General features: G+C 39.5%; 2 protein-coding genes across 10 annotated transcripts in view; one reads left to right on the top strand and one right to left on the bottom strand.

The window, feature by feature from the left end:
• On the bottom strand, positions 1 to 16120 carry znf644a (zinc finger protein 644a). 3 transcript variants are annotated; one of them, XM_026148537.1, is made up of 6 exons: positions 16059 to 16120; positions 10558 to 13000; positions 5412 to 6005; positions 3195 to 3320; positions 1087 to 1189; positions 1 to 975 (listed from the first exon to the last, which is right to left on the bottom strand). In XM_026148537.1, exons 2-6 carry the CDS (start codon positions 12995 to 12997, stop codon positions 780 to 782), a joined length of 3459 nt encoding a protein of 1152 aa, XP_026004322.1. In that variant the 5' UTR covers positions 12998 to 13000; positions 16059 to 16120; the 3' UTR covers positions 1 to 779. The 3 variants fall into 3 exon arrangements, with proteins under 3 accessions (XP_026004322.1, XP_026004321.1, XP_026004323.1); XM_026148536.1 differs by lacking the exon at positions 16059 to 16120 and adding an exon at positions 15998 to 16058; XM_026148538.1 differs by lacking the exons at positions 3195 to 3320; positions 5412 to 6005; positions 10558 to 13000; positions 16059 to 16120 and adding an exon at positions 2189 to 3188.
• hfm1 (helicase for meiosis 1) overlaps positions 14246 to 19194 on the top strand; it is a 22537-nt gene continuing 17588 nt past the window's right edge. For 2 of the 7 annotated variants that reach the window (XM_026148533.1, XM_026148529.1), the window contains exons 1-3: positions 16559 to 16871; positions 18716 to 18814; positions 18888 to 19003. In XM_026148533.1, coding sequence (XP_026004318.1) covers positions 16834 to 16871; positions 18716 to 18814; positions 18888 to 19003 — 253 coding nt within the window. In that variant the 5' untranslated portion in view covers positions 16559 to 16833. Of the gene's footprint in view, positions 15661 to 16102; positions 16163 to 16558; positions 16872 to 18715; positions 18815 to 18887; positions 19004 to 19194 lie in introns of those variants that run through there. The other 5 variants (XM_026148530.1, XM_026148532.1, XM_026148531.1 and 2 more) reach the window with 5 other exon arrangements.

Raw genomic sequence — 19194 nt, 5'->3', positions numbered from 1 at the left:
TTGTTTCTTTGTCTTTTATTTAGAACAACACAAATGTTTTAAGCATTGTATCTGTGTGATATAGTACATTTAAAATTAAATTATTTCAAAACAGTATATTTAAACATTAAATATAGGTGACATGTATGAAGGGCTTGGTCAGCACGGGTTGTGCGTGTTAGGTCTCTCTCTCTTTTTTACCTCTTTTCTTCCTCAACCACCTTCAGTTTAAATCTTGTGTTAGAAACAATGCAGTTACTGAAATACTATAAAACACTCTTTCTATGCATGACAAGTTTTCAGACATTTTTTTTCTTTTTCATTTTTTCCTCTTTTTTTTTTTTTTTTGTTGTTTTGCACTTTCATTCAAAATATTTCTCTCAGTAACTCTGGCCTGAAAAGAGACTGTGGGTTTTGATTTGACCATGTTGCAATACAAAGGAAACATGACTTGATGTGAATATTGATACAGAAGAGAAGTGCTCCCAGAAACTGACTCAAACCATGAGAAATCTGAGGTAAAGGTTGTCTTCATTAGAAATGGATTCCACACTACATTACTGCATAAAACAAAACAGTCTGTCCACTTGGAATTGTATTCCAAAAAAATGGACCATGTAAAAACAGACAGGGTAACAATATCCAAAATAATTGATTTTTTCATCTGTCCAAATGTGTACAATATCTCAGGCAATATTGTACTTTTGGCCGGTAATTTGTTGACTAAAAAAACCCAAAAGTGAACATCGAATATACATACACATACAGTCTAGTGAAATCTAAAAAGGTCCCCACTGGCCTCATGAGACAGCATGTGTGACTGTCAAGGAGCCATCTTGGTCAGTCTTGAAGGTTGGGGTGTCTGTGGGCAACGAGGTGACCTCTACCATGCCTAGCCCAGTGTGAGGGACGCTAGTGTTCATTATGTGTCTTTGTAAATGTTTTATCCAGTCCTCCTGAACTGACAAGGGACCTTGGAAGACCAGGTCACAGAACCTGGAAACACAAAGAAATGCAAAACCAGGCAACCAGGTTATCTGGCAGCTTGAGACTGGGGAAAAATGAATTGGGGATTAAAAAAACAACAAAAAAAAGCAAACACATTACCTGCAGGTGAGCCTGTACATTTCCTCTGGTGTTTGAGTTAAGGGCAGTGTCTTCTTTTTTGAGCCAGGCCTTGAGCGTGTCCTAACTGCTTTACAGTCAATCGCTGAAAGACAGAATTTCATTTACAGCCCAACATTAACACTACAGTATATTTAACATTATAATGGATGAAAATATTTGATGAACACTGGAAAATTGTCTAATGACATTTCAGCAAGAGTTCTTTGAATGGGCTTTGAATGTGTGGACGTTTTTGACTTTTGCTGTATTATGCATGGTCGAGTGTGGCTAAGAAAGGGCCCAAGATCAAAGTGTGATGATGTGCGCCTGCAGGAAAACTGGGTCCTGACAACTTGAAGCCACCAAGAGGTCGCTCTGCAATTAAAATCTCTGCTAAAGCTCCAAAAAGCTGATGCCCTCCTACATTCTTACCTTGGGGAGCACACAAATAACCACTGGTGGACTAAATATAACTAAGATTTGGACATCGCAGCTCCTTTTGGTTTCCAGCTACACAGTTTTATCAGGCTGAGATTTCTGCTGCTGTTGGTGCCTGAAAGTTTGTGAACCCTTTGCATAAATATGACCTGCTGCCAGAATAAGAGATCCCAGTTAAACAAGATAAAAAATATTACATCATTCCTTTTATTCAATAATCCAACGTTACATAAGAGAGGTAAAACTATGTGCTTTTTGCTTTTGCTCTAACATTCTTGCTAGGTTAGGGGTTAGGATTCTGACTTGGCCGCATAGTCTTTATTCTTCTTTAACCTTTAAGTACAAATATTAGCGATGAAGGTCATTGTATTGCTGCACGACCTACTTTCTCTCTCGAGATTTACATCGCAGACAGATGTCCTGGTTTTCCTTTAGAATTTGCTGGAATAATTCAGAAGTCATTGTTCCATCAGTGATGAAGAGGCATCTTGGCCTAGATGCAGCAAGCAAGGCCCAAACCATGATACAACCATCTGCTCCTCTCCCTGCCACGCACAGCTTTGCTGTTTGGTGTTCTCCTTTTAACAATTTAATGAACCTGAACATTTGCCAGCATGGAAGTGGTGTTACCCTGGGGTCCTTTATGATCATATGAACTACACACCTTGCTCTTGGGTGATCTTTGTGGGTCGACCACTCCTGGGGAGTGTAACAGTGGTCTTGAATATCCTCCATTTGTACACAATTTGTCTGACTGTGGAACGGTGGAGTCCAAACTCTTTTGAGATGATTTTGTAACCCTTTCCAGCTTCATGAGCATCAACAATCCTCTTCCTGAGTTCCTCAGAGAGCTCCTTTGTTCTTGGCATGATGCCGTTCCACAAACACAGTTAGGTTCTTTTTTTTTTCTTTTTCTTTTTTAAACAGAACAGGCGGTGCACTCACACCTGATTGTAATCTGGCTGATTGAAAACATCTGACTCCAATTTCAGATTAACTGATAATCCACGAGGTTCACATACTTAATGCTAAAATAATACATTTTAGGACTTGAAAATCTGAAGTTGTTTTTGGTCACATTTATGCAGAAATCTATTAAATTCTAAAAGGTACTTTTCTTTGGAGGTTTTAACCAACAGTAGAGCATTTTTTATAAGTAGATGCTCACTTTCTTTGCATTGGCTACACTTGAAAACAAATATTTTGAAGGTAATGCGATCTGATGTGATGCTAGTGTAAAAAGAAAGCAGAAGGAGACTTCTTTGTGGTAAATGCTCCAAGACCAAAGATTTTTTTTACATTTTTTTAATTTGAAGTGGAACTGCTACTAAAACTGTGGTCAACACTGCAGAAAACAGATTGGCTTTTGCAACTATTCCCAATCTTCCAAAAAGGGTAAAAGGAGATTATTCAGTACCAGGAGAAGCCAAAGAGTATGCACAGAGGAAGAATAAAATCACTTGTTTTGTGAGCCCAGCTGTTTTGAGTTTTGATGTTTTTGTTACTGATAAGACCTAGTCAGGAAGAAGGCTAAGACAAAATTCTGGCGTGAAACTGGATTAACAGTTTATGGGGACCTAGTAGTGTGAATGGTAAGTGTAATTGTAAAGGTTTTAAGAAGAAAGCATACAGGGCGTAGTCTGACTAAAGATTTTACTAGTTGCACTTACTGGTTCCCTCGAGTAAGGCGATCCTTTTTCTTTTTGCATATGCCCGGAGGTGATTTGACAATGCAACACCACTGTGGAACGTTGCGTTGCAATGGATGCACACCTTCCTGTTGAATTCACCCTTCTCTGCGAAAAGACAAAATCAATAAGAAGAAAGTAAATACAGAGGTTTAGTGAGGTTTACTTATTCGTCAGAGGTGTTGATGAATTGTAGAAACAGACACTGGTAAGTTTATCATGTCTAAAATCAAGCTTTCAACAGTTTTCATCACATTTCAGCAAATAAGCTGTCTGTGACAAAAAAGAAATGTACTTGGAAATGCCTAAGTGTCAATACTTTATTTAATATTATACTATTAACTGCAAGGCAATAAAACAAGAATAAAGCTAATCTGTATTTCGTGTAACAGGCACTTCCGTTTCATCCACAATACAAGGTACAGTGGGGCAAAAAAGTATTTAGTCAGCCACCGATTGTGCAAGTTCTCCCACCTAAAATGATGACAGAGGTCAGTAATTTGCACCAGAGGTACACTTCAACTGTGAGAGACAGAATGTGAAAAAAAAATCCATGAATCCACATGGTAGGATTTGTAAAGAATTTATTCGTAAATCAGGGTGGAAAATAAGTATTTGGTCAATAACAAAAATACAACTCAATACTTTGTAACATAACCTTTGTTGGCAAAAACAGAGGTCAAACGTTTACTATAGGTCTTTACCAGGTTTGCACACACAGTAGCTGGTATTTTGGCCCATTCCTCCATGCAGATCTTCTCGAGAGCAGTGATGTTTTGGGGCTGTCGCCGAGCAACACGGACTTTCAACTCCCGCCACAGATTTTCTATGGGGTTGAGGTCTGGAGACTGGCTAGGCCACTCCAGGACTTTCAAATGCTTCTTACGGAGCCACTCCTTTGTTGCCCGGGCGGTGTGTTTTGGATCATTGTCATGTTGGAAGACCCAGCCTCATTTCATCTTCAAAGTTCTCACTGATGGAAGGAGGTTTTGGCTCAAAATCTCACGATACATGGCCCCATTCATTCTGTCCTTAACACGGATCAGTCGTCCTGTCCCCTTGGCAGAAAAACAGCCCCATAGCATGATGTTTCCACCCCCATGCTTCACAGTAGGTATGGTGTTCTTGGGATGCAACTCAGTATTCTTCTTCCTCCAAACACGACGAGTTGAGTTTATACCAAAAAGTTCTACTTTGGTTTCATCTGACCACATGACATTCTCCCAATCCTCTGCTGTATCATCCATGTGCTCTCTGGCAAACTTCAGACGGGCCTGGACATGCACTGGCTTCAGCAGCGGAACACGTCTGGCACTGCGGGATTTGATTCCCTGCCGTTGTAGTGTGTTACTGATGGTGACCTTTGTTACTTTGGTCCCAGCTCTCTGCAGGTCATTCACCAGGTCCCCCCGTGTGGTTCTGGGATCTTTGCTCACCGTTCTCATGATCATTTTGACCCCACGGGATGAGATCTTGCGTGGAGCCCCAGATCGAGGGAGATTATCAGTGGTCTTGTATGTCTTCCATTTTCTGATGATTGCTCCCACAGTTGATTTTTTCACACCAAGCTGCTTGCCTATTGTAGATTCACTCTTCCCAGTCTGGTGCAGGTCTACAATACTTTTCCTGGTGTCCTTCGAAAGCTCTTTGGTCTTGGCCATGGCGGAGTTTGGAGTCTGACTGTTTGAGGCTGTGGACAGGTGTCTTTTATACAGATGATGAGTTCAAACAGGTGCCATTCATACAGGTAACGAGTGGGGGACAGAAAAGCTTCTTACAGAAGACGTTACAGGTCTGTGAGAGCCAGAGATTTTCCATGTTTGAGGTGACCAAATACTTATTTTCCACCCTGATTTACGAATAAATTCTTTACAAATCCTACCATGTGAATTCATGGATTTTCTTTTCACATTCTGTCTCTCACAGTTGAAGTGTACCTCTGGTGCAAATTACTGACCTCTGTCATCATTTTAGGTGGGGGAACTTACACAATCGGTGGCTGACTAAATACTTTTTTGCCCCACTGTATACTCTTATTCTCTACATTTATGCTGATGAAACCTTAATTTCAACACACATGCACACTCACAAACACACAAAAAAATCCTGACAAAAAACAGCTGCTGCAAATCTGAGTTTTAGAACATGCACAAGCTTAGACAATTAAATTTAATGGTAGTCCAAAGCATTGTTACTTACCAGATATTTGGTTTGGCAGTGAAGATACAACTTTTGCTCCTGAATTGTGTTCACTGTTTGAAGAAACTGTTATCATGTTTCTGGATATCTGAGAGGATCCCTTTAGTCTGGCATCTTCCTGACACTTCCTTTTCTTTAGAATTCCTATCAAGGCAGTTGTGCCTGAGAACGAATTTTTAACATCCAAATTCGTCTCCTGTTGCCTTTGTTCAGATTCAATTTCTGCTAAAGAAAAGGTGGGTATCAGTGGTTTGGCTTCAGTGCAAACGCTTGAATCGGAATTACTTTTTATGATTCCAGTATGGGGCGATGTGAAACGATCAGCACTGGACAGCTTAGAAGAAGCACCATAGTGGAAATGGTTCCGTCTCTTTCCCACAATCTGAAGGGCCCTCTGGAACTCCTTCTTGTCCCTCATCAGCTCTCGTAGTAAAAGTAATGGGGATTTGTTTTTTGATGCAAAGCTTTTACCAAGCTTTTTGAGGTGGCCTCGTATGTGGTTTGACTGCCCAGTCCTGTTGTCAAACGAGTCCCCACATAAGGGACAAGAATGAATGCTCTTCACGGTCTCAGAGTTTGACTCTAGCTGTAATGCTGAGAGAAATAAAATAAAATTAGGCACAAAAACATTGCACCGTATAATATCAGACATTTGAACTTTGTAACACTGAACGACTTTTAATCTATAATTTAAATCCAGTTTGCAAGTTGGGTTTTATGTTTTATGCTCACAGTTCCTTCCACTGGTTTTATACAGGTATCTCAAAAGAATGACTGTCAAGATTTCGGATGCAGCTAGCTACTGTTGGCTAGCGCTTTGTCACATGGAATTACACAGCGGGTAGCTCTGCATGCTTTATTTGGCAGAGTTTTTACCCCAGAAGGCCTTCCAACTATTCCCATCAGGAAAGGCCAGATAACCAAAGGGGATTTGTGTATCTGGCTGGAATCAACACAGTAATCTTCCACTTGCCCAGCAGATGTGTTAACCACTACACTATGGAGATGGACGCAGCCAGGCGGCTAACCACCCCCCACCAAAACAAGATGGAGAATTTGGAAGAAGGTAGCCCCACTAATTTTCACAAAGCAGTTCTTGAGAGTTTGTCAGTGTTGATTGTTACAGATACAACCTACTGACCTTTGACACTATAATGTTTACATATAAATTACCGTATTTCAAAATGCTTAAATTCTGCTGCACTGTTGGCTGCAGAAATCACCAAGACCAGAAAGAGAATCTTTAATTTTCTCTTGTTGCTGCTGATGTGGACAGAAGATGACACTGGATTGCAGTGACAGATCACAAACAATGGAAGCCTACAGTAGATTGTGGAGCGAACATTTCATTTGATCTAACCATCTTGCAGAAAACCCTATTTATAGATAGTGTACATTAGTGCTGGGCGATATGACCATATATATCGTGTGGACGATAGAAAAATGTCTATCGTGCCATTTGTCTTCTATTGTTTCTATCGTTTCTAACCTAGTTTTATAAATTATTATATAAAATATATCATTAAATAGCCTGTGGCAAATATATTAGTGTTGTCTTGTCACTATACATACTCTAACTTTATGCAAGAGAAAATAAAGTATAAAAAATCTGATATTTTTCGTAGGGGTGCAACAATACTTGTATCGGTATTGAACCGTTTGATATAGTGCTTTCAGTTTGGTACGCATATGTATCGAACGATACAAAATTTTAAATTTATTTTATCAACTTTTCTTCTGACGATGCTGTCTGTGTTGAGAGCTCAGTGGATCTGCGTTTGACTACTCCGCCTAGGCTGCACTGTCGAGCGCAGATCCACTGAGCGCAGCGCAAGCTAGCAAGACAGAAGCTAAGCTCGTTGCAACATGGCAACTGCCTCAACGCTACCCGAAACTGAACCTCCACCACCCTCATTCAGATCTGGAGTTTGGAACTGTCTTTGTTTTCATGTGAAGCATGACCCTGATGGTAAGCGCGTCATGGACGAAAGTAAACCAGTATGTCGGATGTGCCACGCAATGCTCAATTACATTGGTGGGAACTACTGCGTTAGCGCAGTTAGCTCGTTAGCGTGTTGACGCCGTCCAGAGATTTGCCGCGTTGTGGCGTTAATGTCATTTTAACTAGATTAACGCTGACAGCACTAGTGGGAACACAACGAATATGACTGCACACTTACGCCGACATCATCCTAGTGCAAAGACAAGTGGAAGCAGACAAAAACAAGAAGCACGCATGCTACAAACTTTACCCGAGTCATTTAGACAGCCGTTAGCACATGATTCTCCTTATGGGGACCTGATATGTTTAATATGCTGCCGAGAATATAGCCCAGAAGAAGCGTATAGTATAGCTTTTATTTTGGAAAGAGCCATTTCTCTGTAATAAACTCTCTTTTCCAAAGATGAGTGATTTCTCGATCAGATAGATTTATTTATATTTTATTATTTTGTTGTTTCAGCAACATTAAATTTAAAAACTGTACTTTTGAGTTAAAATATATATTTATAATTTTAATAAATGACAAATTAAAAAGGCATGAACATTTTTTTGTATCGAAAATATATCGAACTGTGACACCCAAGTATCGAACCGAACCGAACCGTGAATTTTGTGTATTGTTGCACCCCTAATTTTTCGCAAAGAAACTCCGTCTTGTGGTTTTGCGACATGCTTTATGGTAACTCAAAACGATGGACGCGCGACAGGTTGCAGTTTCATGCCCGGACATGCAACAGGCAGAGACAGCTACAAAGGCAGCCCAAGAAGAAGCACTTTCACCGAAAAGAGGGGATACGTCTGTGATTTGGTTACATTTTGGGTTCAACAGCACCGACACAGAGCAGAAGACGCCCATTTGCAAGCTATGCTATAAAACTAATCCCGCACCCGAAGGCAACACAACAAATCTCTTCTATCACCTACAGAAGGTACACAAAGGAAAACTCAAGAACCCAGAAAATCCAACCTAAACCAAGTTATGGAACAACGGAAGCAAGTTTGGAAAAGAAAAACTATAGCCAGCCGAAGATAAAGCAGTCTTTCGCACAAGGTACGCCGTTTGAGAAAACATCCCAGTGCCATAAACAAATCACAGGAGCCATCTCGCGTTACATTTGTAAAGGCATGGCCCCTGTTCATGTAATTGAGAAGGACAGCTTTCGTGACCTTGTCACCCTCTGCGCTCGCTGTTTACAGACTGCGTACTTTCCACATGACCACACTGGAGTCATGTTAGCCCAAGGTATGAGTCTGCCATTGATACATATTTAATGTGCATAAAGTACATTATGTACATATATACATGCATGTAGTACTCATGTATATATATATATATATATATATATATATATATATATATATATATATATATATATATACACATATTAGTTTTACCAACATATAGAGATTGACAGACCACGTGACTTTCGCGCATTGCATGCCGGGAACTCGTGGCAAAACAATCCAAGTACTGCATCAAATGCAAGCATTTGCAGCACCGCAAAACGTTCATTCTCCGGTTCCAATACCTTCTTGCTTTTCCTTTGTCCCCCAAAAAAGTTATGTACAAAACGAAGGCGAACAATGCCGGTCCGTACAAAGACAGACTTGATGAAAAGTCAAAGAAAAGATATGAGGAAAAAAATCAAACGACTGAAAGGGTCAGACCCTTACGAGCACACAGAGTGGACAAAATACATTAGCGTGCTGCCCAACTTTCACCACGCTCATATTTATAATTATACGGTTCTTGGAGTGAGTGCATACACTCATGAAGTTTAGTAACTTCAGGTCACTGCAACAAGCCCAGGTACAGTTTACCGATGGATGGGTACAGGACCTTGAAATGCACCATGTAGAACGAAAGACCATCGTATGAACAAACGTAAGTTTACCAGTCTCACAAATCGTCTTCATAAATACACATTCGTTAACCGTTTATTAATAGGACCTTTGAGCTCAACGGTAATTAATTAGTAATGGAAATAATTTCTGGTACGCATTACAGAAATGTAGCAGTGACAATAATATTGTATGCTGTAATCGTACTGGGCAATTAGTGATACAAAAAAACCTGTTTTACCCTGTGAATAAAAGTATATGTTTTTGCCAATGTACCATGGTAATAACAGAAGTGAAACGCAATATTGTGTCAGGACAATTCACTATTTATGCACAATAAACAAAGGAGCATAGCACGACAATTTCTGTTCAGCGCCAGACTTGCTTGTAACCTATATCACCAATTATGTTATGAAAAGTATTAACTACTACAAAACACTGACCTTTTTGGAAATGCTTTGGAGCAGACTAACATGTGAGCTGGAGTGCTCTGGGATGTTATATTTGGTCTTTGAATGGCTGCAATCCAGGCCATCCGTCGGCTCTTTGTTACTTCGGAAACATGGCTCGAACAATTTCTCTTCAACAACGTAATCCAATAACAACTGATCTCTTTACCCGTCGGCTTCCCGTGGCTGTCATGCGACCGGCTATTGCAGTTAATAATACAACAGCTTCTTGCCATTTTTTGTGTTTCTTTTTAATCGCTGTGTAATGTAATTTCAATTGAAAGCCTGCGTCCGCTAGTACCTCTTGCCACGAGTTCCCAGAATCCTTTGCGGTTTTACCCCTGAATGACGTCACATTTTCAATCTCTATATGATATGCATGTTAGTAAAACAAATATTTTCATCTACTGTTCTGGCTGTAGTAATTCCGAGTGACCCCTAATTAAGAATTAATGTGTCTAGGTCTTTGTCAAACTTTTCAGAGAATAACTGGAAACATTGTGGTAATATTGCGGTATATTGTGATATATATCGTCATTGTGATATAAAATAATTCATATCGTGATAAATATTTTTTACATATCGCCCCGCACTAGTGTACATAACTAATTATTGCAGTTAATAACTGGTCAGTAACAACCAGTCACTAGAGAAAAACTCCAACCAATTGGCGAGTGGTACCTTCAAATTAATTTGATTAATCTGTTGATGGTTTCGTTTTTGGAACCACATTTTGAGATCTCCTGCAGTATCTGTTACAACTCGGCAAGAGCACATTTTAACAGTAGTAATAAGGAAAGCTGTAATGTACAAGAGTTTTTCTTTTAAAGAAGAACATGCAATAAGCAAGTACCTTTTTTCAATCGGCGTAATGCTGACATCTTCCGTCGAATTCGCGGCCTTCTGTCTTGACAAGCCACCTGCTCAGGAGGCACAACATGGCGCGCATTGTAGCTGAGCCCTACCCTATGAAGATGCCCTCGGACGTGATTTGACAATCCAACACCTGACTCAAATACTGCAGGACAATAAGGACAGTTCTTGCGGTCCGATTCCAACTCTGACAAATCATCTCCGAAGGACTCTCCCAATGGTATTTGGTGGGCTTCAAAGGTTTCTTGAAACACTTCTGTTTCTATGCATTCTTCTTTGATTTCAGGGTCAGTCTGCTCTTGCTCTTCAGTCTTTATCTTCTCAAAAAGCCTTTTAGATGCTTGAAGGGCACCCCTCATAGACATTCTTCTGCTATATGTGTAAATGATGTTTTGTTTTTCTTTTTTGATGCCATTGTCAGAAAGGTTACTGTTTGCATCTGTATCTTTAAACTGGAAAATATCCCTTTCATCATAGTTGGCCACTTCTTCAGGATTGACTTTTTTCGGACTTGGCAAAGGTTTTGGTAAGATAAAGCATGAGTCTTGGTCGGAGGTGTTGCGATATGGGGTGGACATCTTTCTTTTAGATGGTGTCTTTTTGACTGTCGAGGGATCTATAGTCACACTGGAGCCATTTGGGGATAAAGTTGATTCTTCATCCTTGACTGTCAATGTTTCAAGCAACTCATCACAACCATCTTTGTCACTGTGCTGAACAGGTTTACTACAATTATTGCGTTCCTTCTTCTGCTCTAAACTCTTTTTTCCATGTCTTTGTCGAGACAGGAGAACATTAATAGATTTGTCCAGTTTTGACTCTGTTACTTGAGACCTGGGGCCTCTCTTAAGCTTGCTATTTCTGAATAAGTCTGAAATGTCACTGGACCCATTAGGTGAACAAGCTCTTTTAGAGGCAATCTGATTTTTGATAGAGATTTTAGATGTAAACTCTGCATCTTCGACAGGAGTTTTACAAGTAGGCACTTGCTGCTCCTTACCTAGTTGTGCGTTTTTCTCTCTATGCTGTGCGGCTTCATATTCTTCAAAACTTTGTTGATGGCGTCTGAGAAGGTGATTCTTAAAAACAGTTTTGCTAAAAGCTCTATAAGAACAAATATCACATGAGAATATTCCATGATCATCCTCCTGCACTTGCTTTCTAACCGTAATAACAGTGTGCTGCATAATGTCATGTCTCCTAAGGTCATTTTCACTAAGAGTCCTGAAGCTACATTTGTCACATCTAAACTTTCTCTTGTCCTTCTCATGTGTCTTTGCATGTTGAACAAATGTGTTTGGGCAATTTGTTCCAAATGGACACTGAGGACAGAAAAACTTAGCGTTTTTATCATCTTTTTTCCGATCATTCACACCTTTGATCTCTTCAGTAAGTCTTGTTCTCTTGTCCTTATGGATGGACATGTGGTCAATAAGCAAACCACTTTGTCTGAAAGACTGGCCACACTCTCGGCATATGAAGGGCTTTGGTGAAATATTGGGAGGTTCAACATGAGACTTCATATGACGATGCAAATGATGTTCTTTCTTAAATATAAGTTTACATTTTGAGCATGGGTAACAGGACGGCTTCCCCTCTGAATGAGAATTTATTGTGAGTCTTCCCTTCAATGGAGAAAGTCCGTGTTTCATGTTGTTCTCATGTGAATTCCTTGAAGGTCCATTGTAAAGAATTTCCTTGATGGCCTTTACTGTTCCATTTGGATACTTTGAAACTTTTCCTGTTGGTGATGACTGTGACTTAGAGAATTTCCTTGACTTTCTGACTTTTCTGACAGGAATGGAATCTTCTTGGCCTTCAGCCTCAGACAGTTCCTCAGATGACTTGGGGCTCAATTCAGGGTAAAGGTCTTCTGAAGGATCTACCATCACAACCATGTCCATTTTCCGTTTCCTTCTCCTTTGGCTATTAGCAGGAGAGACTTCCTCTTTAGTCTCCTCACCAGGGGAATCACTATGGTTTTCCCAAAGAAACTGCATAAACTCTTTGTGTGGGTCCCAATTTAGGTCACTGGTGCTACTGAAATTATCCAATGAGTTCTCAGGTGACTCATCAAATCCCCAAATTCCTGCAGTGTCGATTTCATGTACAGTTTTTAGAGGCGTGATACTCTTTTCCTCCTCTTTTTCAGAGGAAATGCTATTTAGTTCATGGGCTTGTGTAGCCTGATGGGAAGAAGGTCCATTTCCCAAGCCAACCGGAGACAACATATCTTCATTCGACAGAACATCAAGGACATTGTTTTGTTTTGGGGAAGGCTTGCCAAAGGAATCAGTGCAAGCAGCGGATTCTTGCGCCATTCTCACTGGTTCCTGTAGGAGTGTGAGGGCATTGATCTCAGGATCTGCATCTTTGTCATCTTCATCAACACCTGTCAGACATGACATTTCTGCTGCCATGACCTAAAAAAGAAAAGACATTCTTAAATATACTCACTAACAAACAACTAAATAGTATAGTATTATTCAGTTCAAACCTCTGCCCTGAAAATAGACCATTGGTCTGGAAATTATGTAGCTTTTTTGACTTCCTCTTCATAGTACACACATATTTGTAAATAAAAGAAAACTTCTGTGTTAAAAAATTGTATGGTAATTTTTTTAACATCATACGTGAGCTATTGAGGTCACATGAGGCAAGGTGTGCATGGGGGATTAAATCAAGGATCACGTTAGAATAGTAAACTATAAGTTAATGCTCTCATACAGGTATTTTCTAACCAACTATTTTCTAACCATTCATTCATCGATCCATTTGCTACCACTTATCCAGCCAACAAAGAAACCTAGATCTCCCTCTCCTCAGCCACTTCCTTAAAGTGTTCCTATGACAGTCAAGACATATAACCTCTCCAAGGACATGTCGTTCTTCCAGGACATGTCCTTTTTCCAGGACATGCCCTTCTTCCAGGGTATGTCCTGGAAAAAGGACATGTCCTGGAAGAACGACATGTCCTTGGAGAGGTTATATGTCTTCTTCCAGGACATGCCTGGAACACCCAGGAGACACTATAATCAGATGCCCAAACAAGCCCCTTAGTGGTTCTACTCTGAGTCAGTGAATGACCCAGCTTGTCCCTGACCTGGAGTGGGTATTCTATCCTTTTCTGACTGAGAACCATGGCCTCAGACTTGTGTTAAGTGTTAATTCTCATTTCTTCCAATTAACACTGGGCTGCAAACTGCTTCAATGTGAGCTGGAGGCAACCACTTGATGAAGCCAATAGAACCACACTGTTTACAAAAAGCAGAAGCCACCAAGGTGAAAGCCTTCCGGCACCTGTTGTTTCCACCTGAAGATTCTGTCCGTAAAAATTAGAATAGAAACTGTGACAAGCCCCGGTGAAGTCCAACACCCACTGGAAACGAGTCCGGCTTATTCCCAGCAATGCAAACCAAGCATTTTGTTTTTCTTTTGGTACGATAACAAGGAGCAAAATGACTATGTTTTTCCATCACATTCATGGGTGAAGGGAGCAATGCTGTCATCCATAGGCCCTTTCCACTGGGCATATGGAGAGCCAATGGAAAGGGGTTTTCCATTGGCTCTCCATAGGCAAATACCTCAGCAAATGGACACAACTACAAAACCATGTTAAGCATAAATCTATTAACAGTTGCTTACTACAGTACTAGTCACAAACATGCCAGGGATGGTTACTAGCTAGCTATAACTTAGATATTCATCATGTAACTTATTATACTAATAGTCAAGTATAAAATATATATATATACACCGGTTAAAACCGGATGTTTTTATCAGCATGTCAATATTATTGGCCAAAATTTGCCATTTGGAAACCTATCAGTATCAGTATTCATAATGGTCGATAATTTAAAAACTCGAGAGATGGGAGAAACACCCTTCTTGCTATGAATATTGACATCACATAATTTTTCTGCCTCTCCAACCTCTCTAAACACAAAGTAGGGCAGGGCATAAACAATTAAGTAAATACCCTAACAGTTGTTGTCTGTGGTTAACTGTTTAAGGAAAAAACAATATGGCAACATATTGGAACATCGATTTTTTAACTCACCAAACAAAACATTTTTGCAATCTTGAAGTAACACTTAAATTGCACATTACCGTTAGCTAATATTTTTGAACTTTTTCATACCTCGCTGCACAGGAATAAATGTTTATTTTGAACCTCAAGGGCGTAGGTAGGAAAAATGGTGCAGTAAGCATAGAATCCGCAAGAAGCTGCTGCCAAACAGCAAACAGAGCTGGGGTCATCAATCAACCGGAAGAACATTATTCATTTAATTCAAAAGCTTCTTTCAGATTGGAAACCATTCCTGACACAACCCTGTGTCTCCACCCATTTTTTTGCATGTTAGGCAAATGTGTTAACCACTACACTGCTGAGCCACTAATTGTTGTTTTACTGAGTATTTTGACTATTCATGTCATTTTTCAAAGTAAAACACAATTACATTCTTATAAATAGTACTTCTTTATCTTACACATTAGGTGAATGAATGGGTTAGGTTTTGGACTAAAGCCAAAATTCATCTTAAATTTGCCAAAAAAATTGTTTTTTGACACTAGCCAAGAGAACCAAGAGAACAAACATTTAATGGTAAAAATCATTAACAGGAGCCCAGAAATGCAAATATAGATCAGTGGTAGTTAGCATTGTCTGTACATGCAGCTTGTAGCATGCTTTAGCAGATAGTATAAACTTGACAAAACAGGAAACTGTTCAAAATAACATTGAATATTTATATTTTTAAATGTGCAATTTGTAGTTCTTGGTTATTTAGATGTATAAAGTAAAGCGTTTGGCTATGCTACCAGAGTTGACTTCATGGCTCAATCAGCATTTACTGTCTACAAAATAAATAAAACTAAATACAAAATACACTCGATCCTTAGCTTAGATAATTAATTCTGGTCATTGTTAACACCACAAGGTCGAAGGAGCGAGAGGTGTTGTTTTTGAAGGGCAATAAAAGTGTCATACCAAGTGAATGCTTCTGTGGCACACAAAGGTGATCCTAACATGTACGTAGCAGCACCAAATCTGCACAGGGATGGACCTTATAAATGGCTTTTGGTGAGCGGTGTTGGATTTTGTATAGAGCTGAAACTTTCAGCACAGTTGTTCAGGTACATGCCAGCCCACGACAGTTGGTGTCAGTTTCAAATATGCCTTTTTTTCAGAGCAAATATGATCATCTAGACAAATGTTCCGTTGAAGGATCATTACATTTCTTTGACGTTTATATCACGATGTGTTGCTGGATGCTGCTTGCAGGAGCTGCAGACCATTCCATTAAGGCTGTTCCACACCAAAACCTATTCCTCAGGCTAAAATCCAGCTAATGACAATCGTTACTCGCTACTCATAATACAAACACCATTCCAAATGATGAAAAACAAACAAACGTTACCTCTGAGCGGTGTGGATGAAAACAGGGCGCAATTTATACGCTGCATTGAATAATTTCTTACTTTCGTCTTCCATCTATTTCACAGTCGCCATTTTCCTGTGGTGGTCTGGTGTGGGACAGATCATTTCTTTCGTACGGGTAATCGTACACGTAATTTACTCTAGTGTAAGAGGACAAACTTTTATCCAAATAATTACGTTTAATCCTGTGACTGTTTTATATTACAGCTATAGCAATAGCTCATGTTTTCGTCAAGTATTATTTCGTCGCGTATTGTTTCGAGTCGGCCTCATGCTCCCCCGAGAGATTTGTAATGGTTCAGTCCAGATAGGAGGCATAAAAGCAGAGTTAATGACCATCTCTTTTGGGTAGCAGATTTTTGGGGGGGCTTGATGTCGTATAATCACAGTTTTAATTGATAAGATAAATTGATAGGTTTGGTTTGGATTATTTTAAGCACACATCTGGTTTTGCTTTTTAAAGTTGCTACTGACGCACAGACAGGAATTGTATGCCAACACAGGAGAAATGTTAGCACTACCCCCCCCCCCCCATGGTTGTCTTCTCTTGGGTCTTTGTTGCGTTTGTAGCCGGTTATTAGCTTAGTTCTGTAACTCTCTACCTCGTAGTTTAAAGACTTGAGACACATTTTTTAAACATACGCGACAAAATATAAAAATTAATCCTGTAACCACTCTTATACCTGCCCCTGATTGTTTATAAGGGCATTTTTCTACAGCTGAGTTCAGCACTGTCAAAAGGAAAACGTATTAATAAAACTATTGTCAGTCACTGTGGAGTGAGGTCAGGGGGTTAAACTCAGGCCTGACTAAACAATGTCTTCGTATCTGCAGAGTAATGTCTGTTATCACAGGTGGGTATACAGTCATCATTTTAAGAAAGACATTGTTTTTAACTTACCTAAGCGGTGAACCGTCAAAATGTCTGCATAATTTATTGTGATTAGCTGGTTCTTACATGTTAGCTAAACTAAAGCTGCCGACACTTCTTTTGTCCTTAACATAACAGCCTAGAAAAGTAATAATGTAAGCATTTTGCTCTTAAACACCTTCATTTAAATGCAAATGAAATGCAAACAGATTGTATGTTGCTTTGTTCAGGAGGTGAGCTGTCATGCTGTAAACATTTTCAAGAAATCTGTTAATAACTTGTATTAGCTTAAATGCTAAAGCGATATCAACTGGATTATGACTAACACGAGGGCTGTGCAAAAGGCCTTTGCTAGGAAAGTGGGCAGTAGGTGCAGTGATTTATTGAAACATGTTCAAACGTACATGGAAATGCAGTATATAAGGCAAAAACAAAAAAACAGAGTTCATATAATTCTAACGTGCTTGAAAGTTGATATTTGACCACCTTTATTCTTCATCACAGCCTGAACTCACTTAATCAGAATCAGAATACTTTATTAATCCCTGGGGAAATTACGTAGCATTAGGCAGGTAGAATTAGGCACCTTTCCTGTAATTTCTCTAAGTAGTCTTGCTAGTGCTCCAAGCTTCTCGAAGGACATTCAGAGGTCGTCTTTGGATGTTAGCTGCCTTCTGTTCTCTGTCAAGATGATCCCACACTGCTTCAAAAATGTTGAGGTCCAGGCTCTGGGGAGGAGAATCCATAGTGTGATAGTGTGCCATTGTGTGTGTGTGTGTGTGTGTGTGTGTGTGTGTGTTTATATACAGGTATGCTTTTACTTCATCTGCAGTGTGTTTGGGATCATTGTCATGTTCAAAAAATGAAGGTGTTGTCAATCAGACGCTTTCCAGATGATATTGCTTGGCGAATCGAAATTAGGTCATGACTTTCAGATACTGTTCATGTGCTATAGATAGTTTTGTTGGCCTTATACTTCTTCTTTTGTCCTCTGCTTGCCCAGTTTACTATTTTCCTTAGGAAAATACTGCACACAGTACTGAGATCTGATGCATTTTCAGCTAACAGCTCGTTGGGAAGCACCTTGTTGATGCAATAATTTTATTTTAATGCCTGCCAAACTTTGTGATCTTTGGTATTTTTTGTACTACAGAAATGTAAAGAAATTATTTGCTGACCAGCTGCTAGTAACAAAGTGCCTAAAGATAGAATTTAAAATAGGTTCTTTTGTAAATTGTCTGTTATTTGTAGACACAACACTGGTACCCTTTCATGCTTCAGTGAGTCATAGGTTATTTTTAACTGGCTTAACAAACAACAACAAAAAATTCGTAAAATGGTCAGGTACAAGGACTGGACTGAAAAAGCACCCAATGTCCAAAGGAAAACTTTGAAACACCTTCAGATGTTTGTTTTTTTTAATACCAAGAAAATCTGGAATCAAAATATTTTTAATAATGAGGGATGGCTCAAGATTATAGCACAGAACTGTATATTAAAGCTAAATCATTCCCATGTTATCTGCCCAATGCTATGATACTGTGGGGATTGAAAACTTTAAGGCCATAAGGGCATAAACATGGTATAACTACATCATTAAGAGGCTTGATTGAGTCATGAAACAAAAATGAAGATAAACCTGTTAGCTCTGTGTTAATCTTTACCACAAACCAAAGTCCTTTGGTTGGCAGCAACAATGGCAGTTTCCCCACATTCTCTAATCTAGGTTTTATAGCGAACAGGTCAGTTGTGCATATGCATTTGTCAAATCTCTATTTTCTTTCCTCTTAATCATTTACCCCTAAACCGGTTTGTATTCAAATTCAGTGAGTACATAGCTGTATTATCTGATGAGATGTTGGACTCTGATGACTGCACCTTGGCCTTGGATGGTCTGTTTTTTGACAAACCCGCTGTCCATGAAGTGTAAGTACAAAAAGGTGTCCCACTTATTCCCTTTTGTCTTTACTCCTGTAATCTGAATTATTCTTTTTGACAGAAAACCACTGCACCAGGAGGTCAGTCAATGGCAGCTGGAAGAGCCTCCATCTCTTACTCATATTCCAGCCACTCAGGATATACAAGAGGAAGCTGAATCGCTCTCTACACGATACAGTATGTTGTGCTCAGGATTAGGTTGAATTCCTTTTCACTTGACTTGAGTAAACTGCTCAGTATCAGGCCAATTGAAGCCCTACTAAATTTAACTCTGTGACTCACTGACTCAGTGGCTTGAATAGGCTTGAAAGCATTCCCAGTTTTCTTTGACTTTGCATAAACAAATCTGAATCTGGGTCTTATGATAT

Source organism: Astatotilapia calliptera, chromosome 18 (assembly GCF_900246225.1).
Source record: "Astatotilapia calliptera chromosome 18, fAstCal1.2, whole genome shotgun sequence".
NCBI classification, from domain to species: domain Eukaryota; kingdom Metazoa; phylum Chordata; class Actinopteri; order Cichliformes; family Cichlidae; genus Astatotilapia; species Astatotilapia calliptera.
Note: the sequence above shows the minus strand (reverse complement) of the source record. Positions and strands in the feature narration are given on the sequence as shown.

Coding starts and splice junctions, on each gene's coding strand:
- znf644a (XM_026148537.1), bottom strand. CDS start 12,997: ATGGCAGCAGAAATGTCATGTCTGACAGGTGTTGATGAAGATGACAAA. Junction 3,321..5,411: donor ACTGCCAAACCAAATATCTG/GTAAGTAACAAT, acceptor GTCTTTTCGCAG/AGAAGGGTGAATTCAACAGG. Junction 1,190..3,194: donor CGCCTTACTCGAGGGAACCA/GTAAGTGCAACT, acceptor TCTGTCTTTCAG/CGATTGACTGTAAAGCAGTT.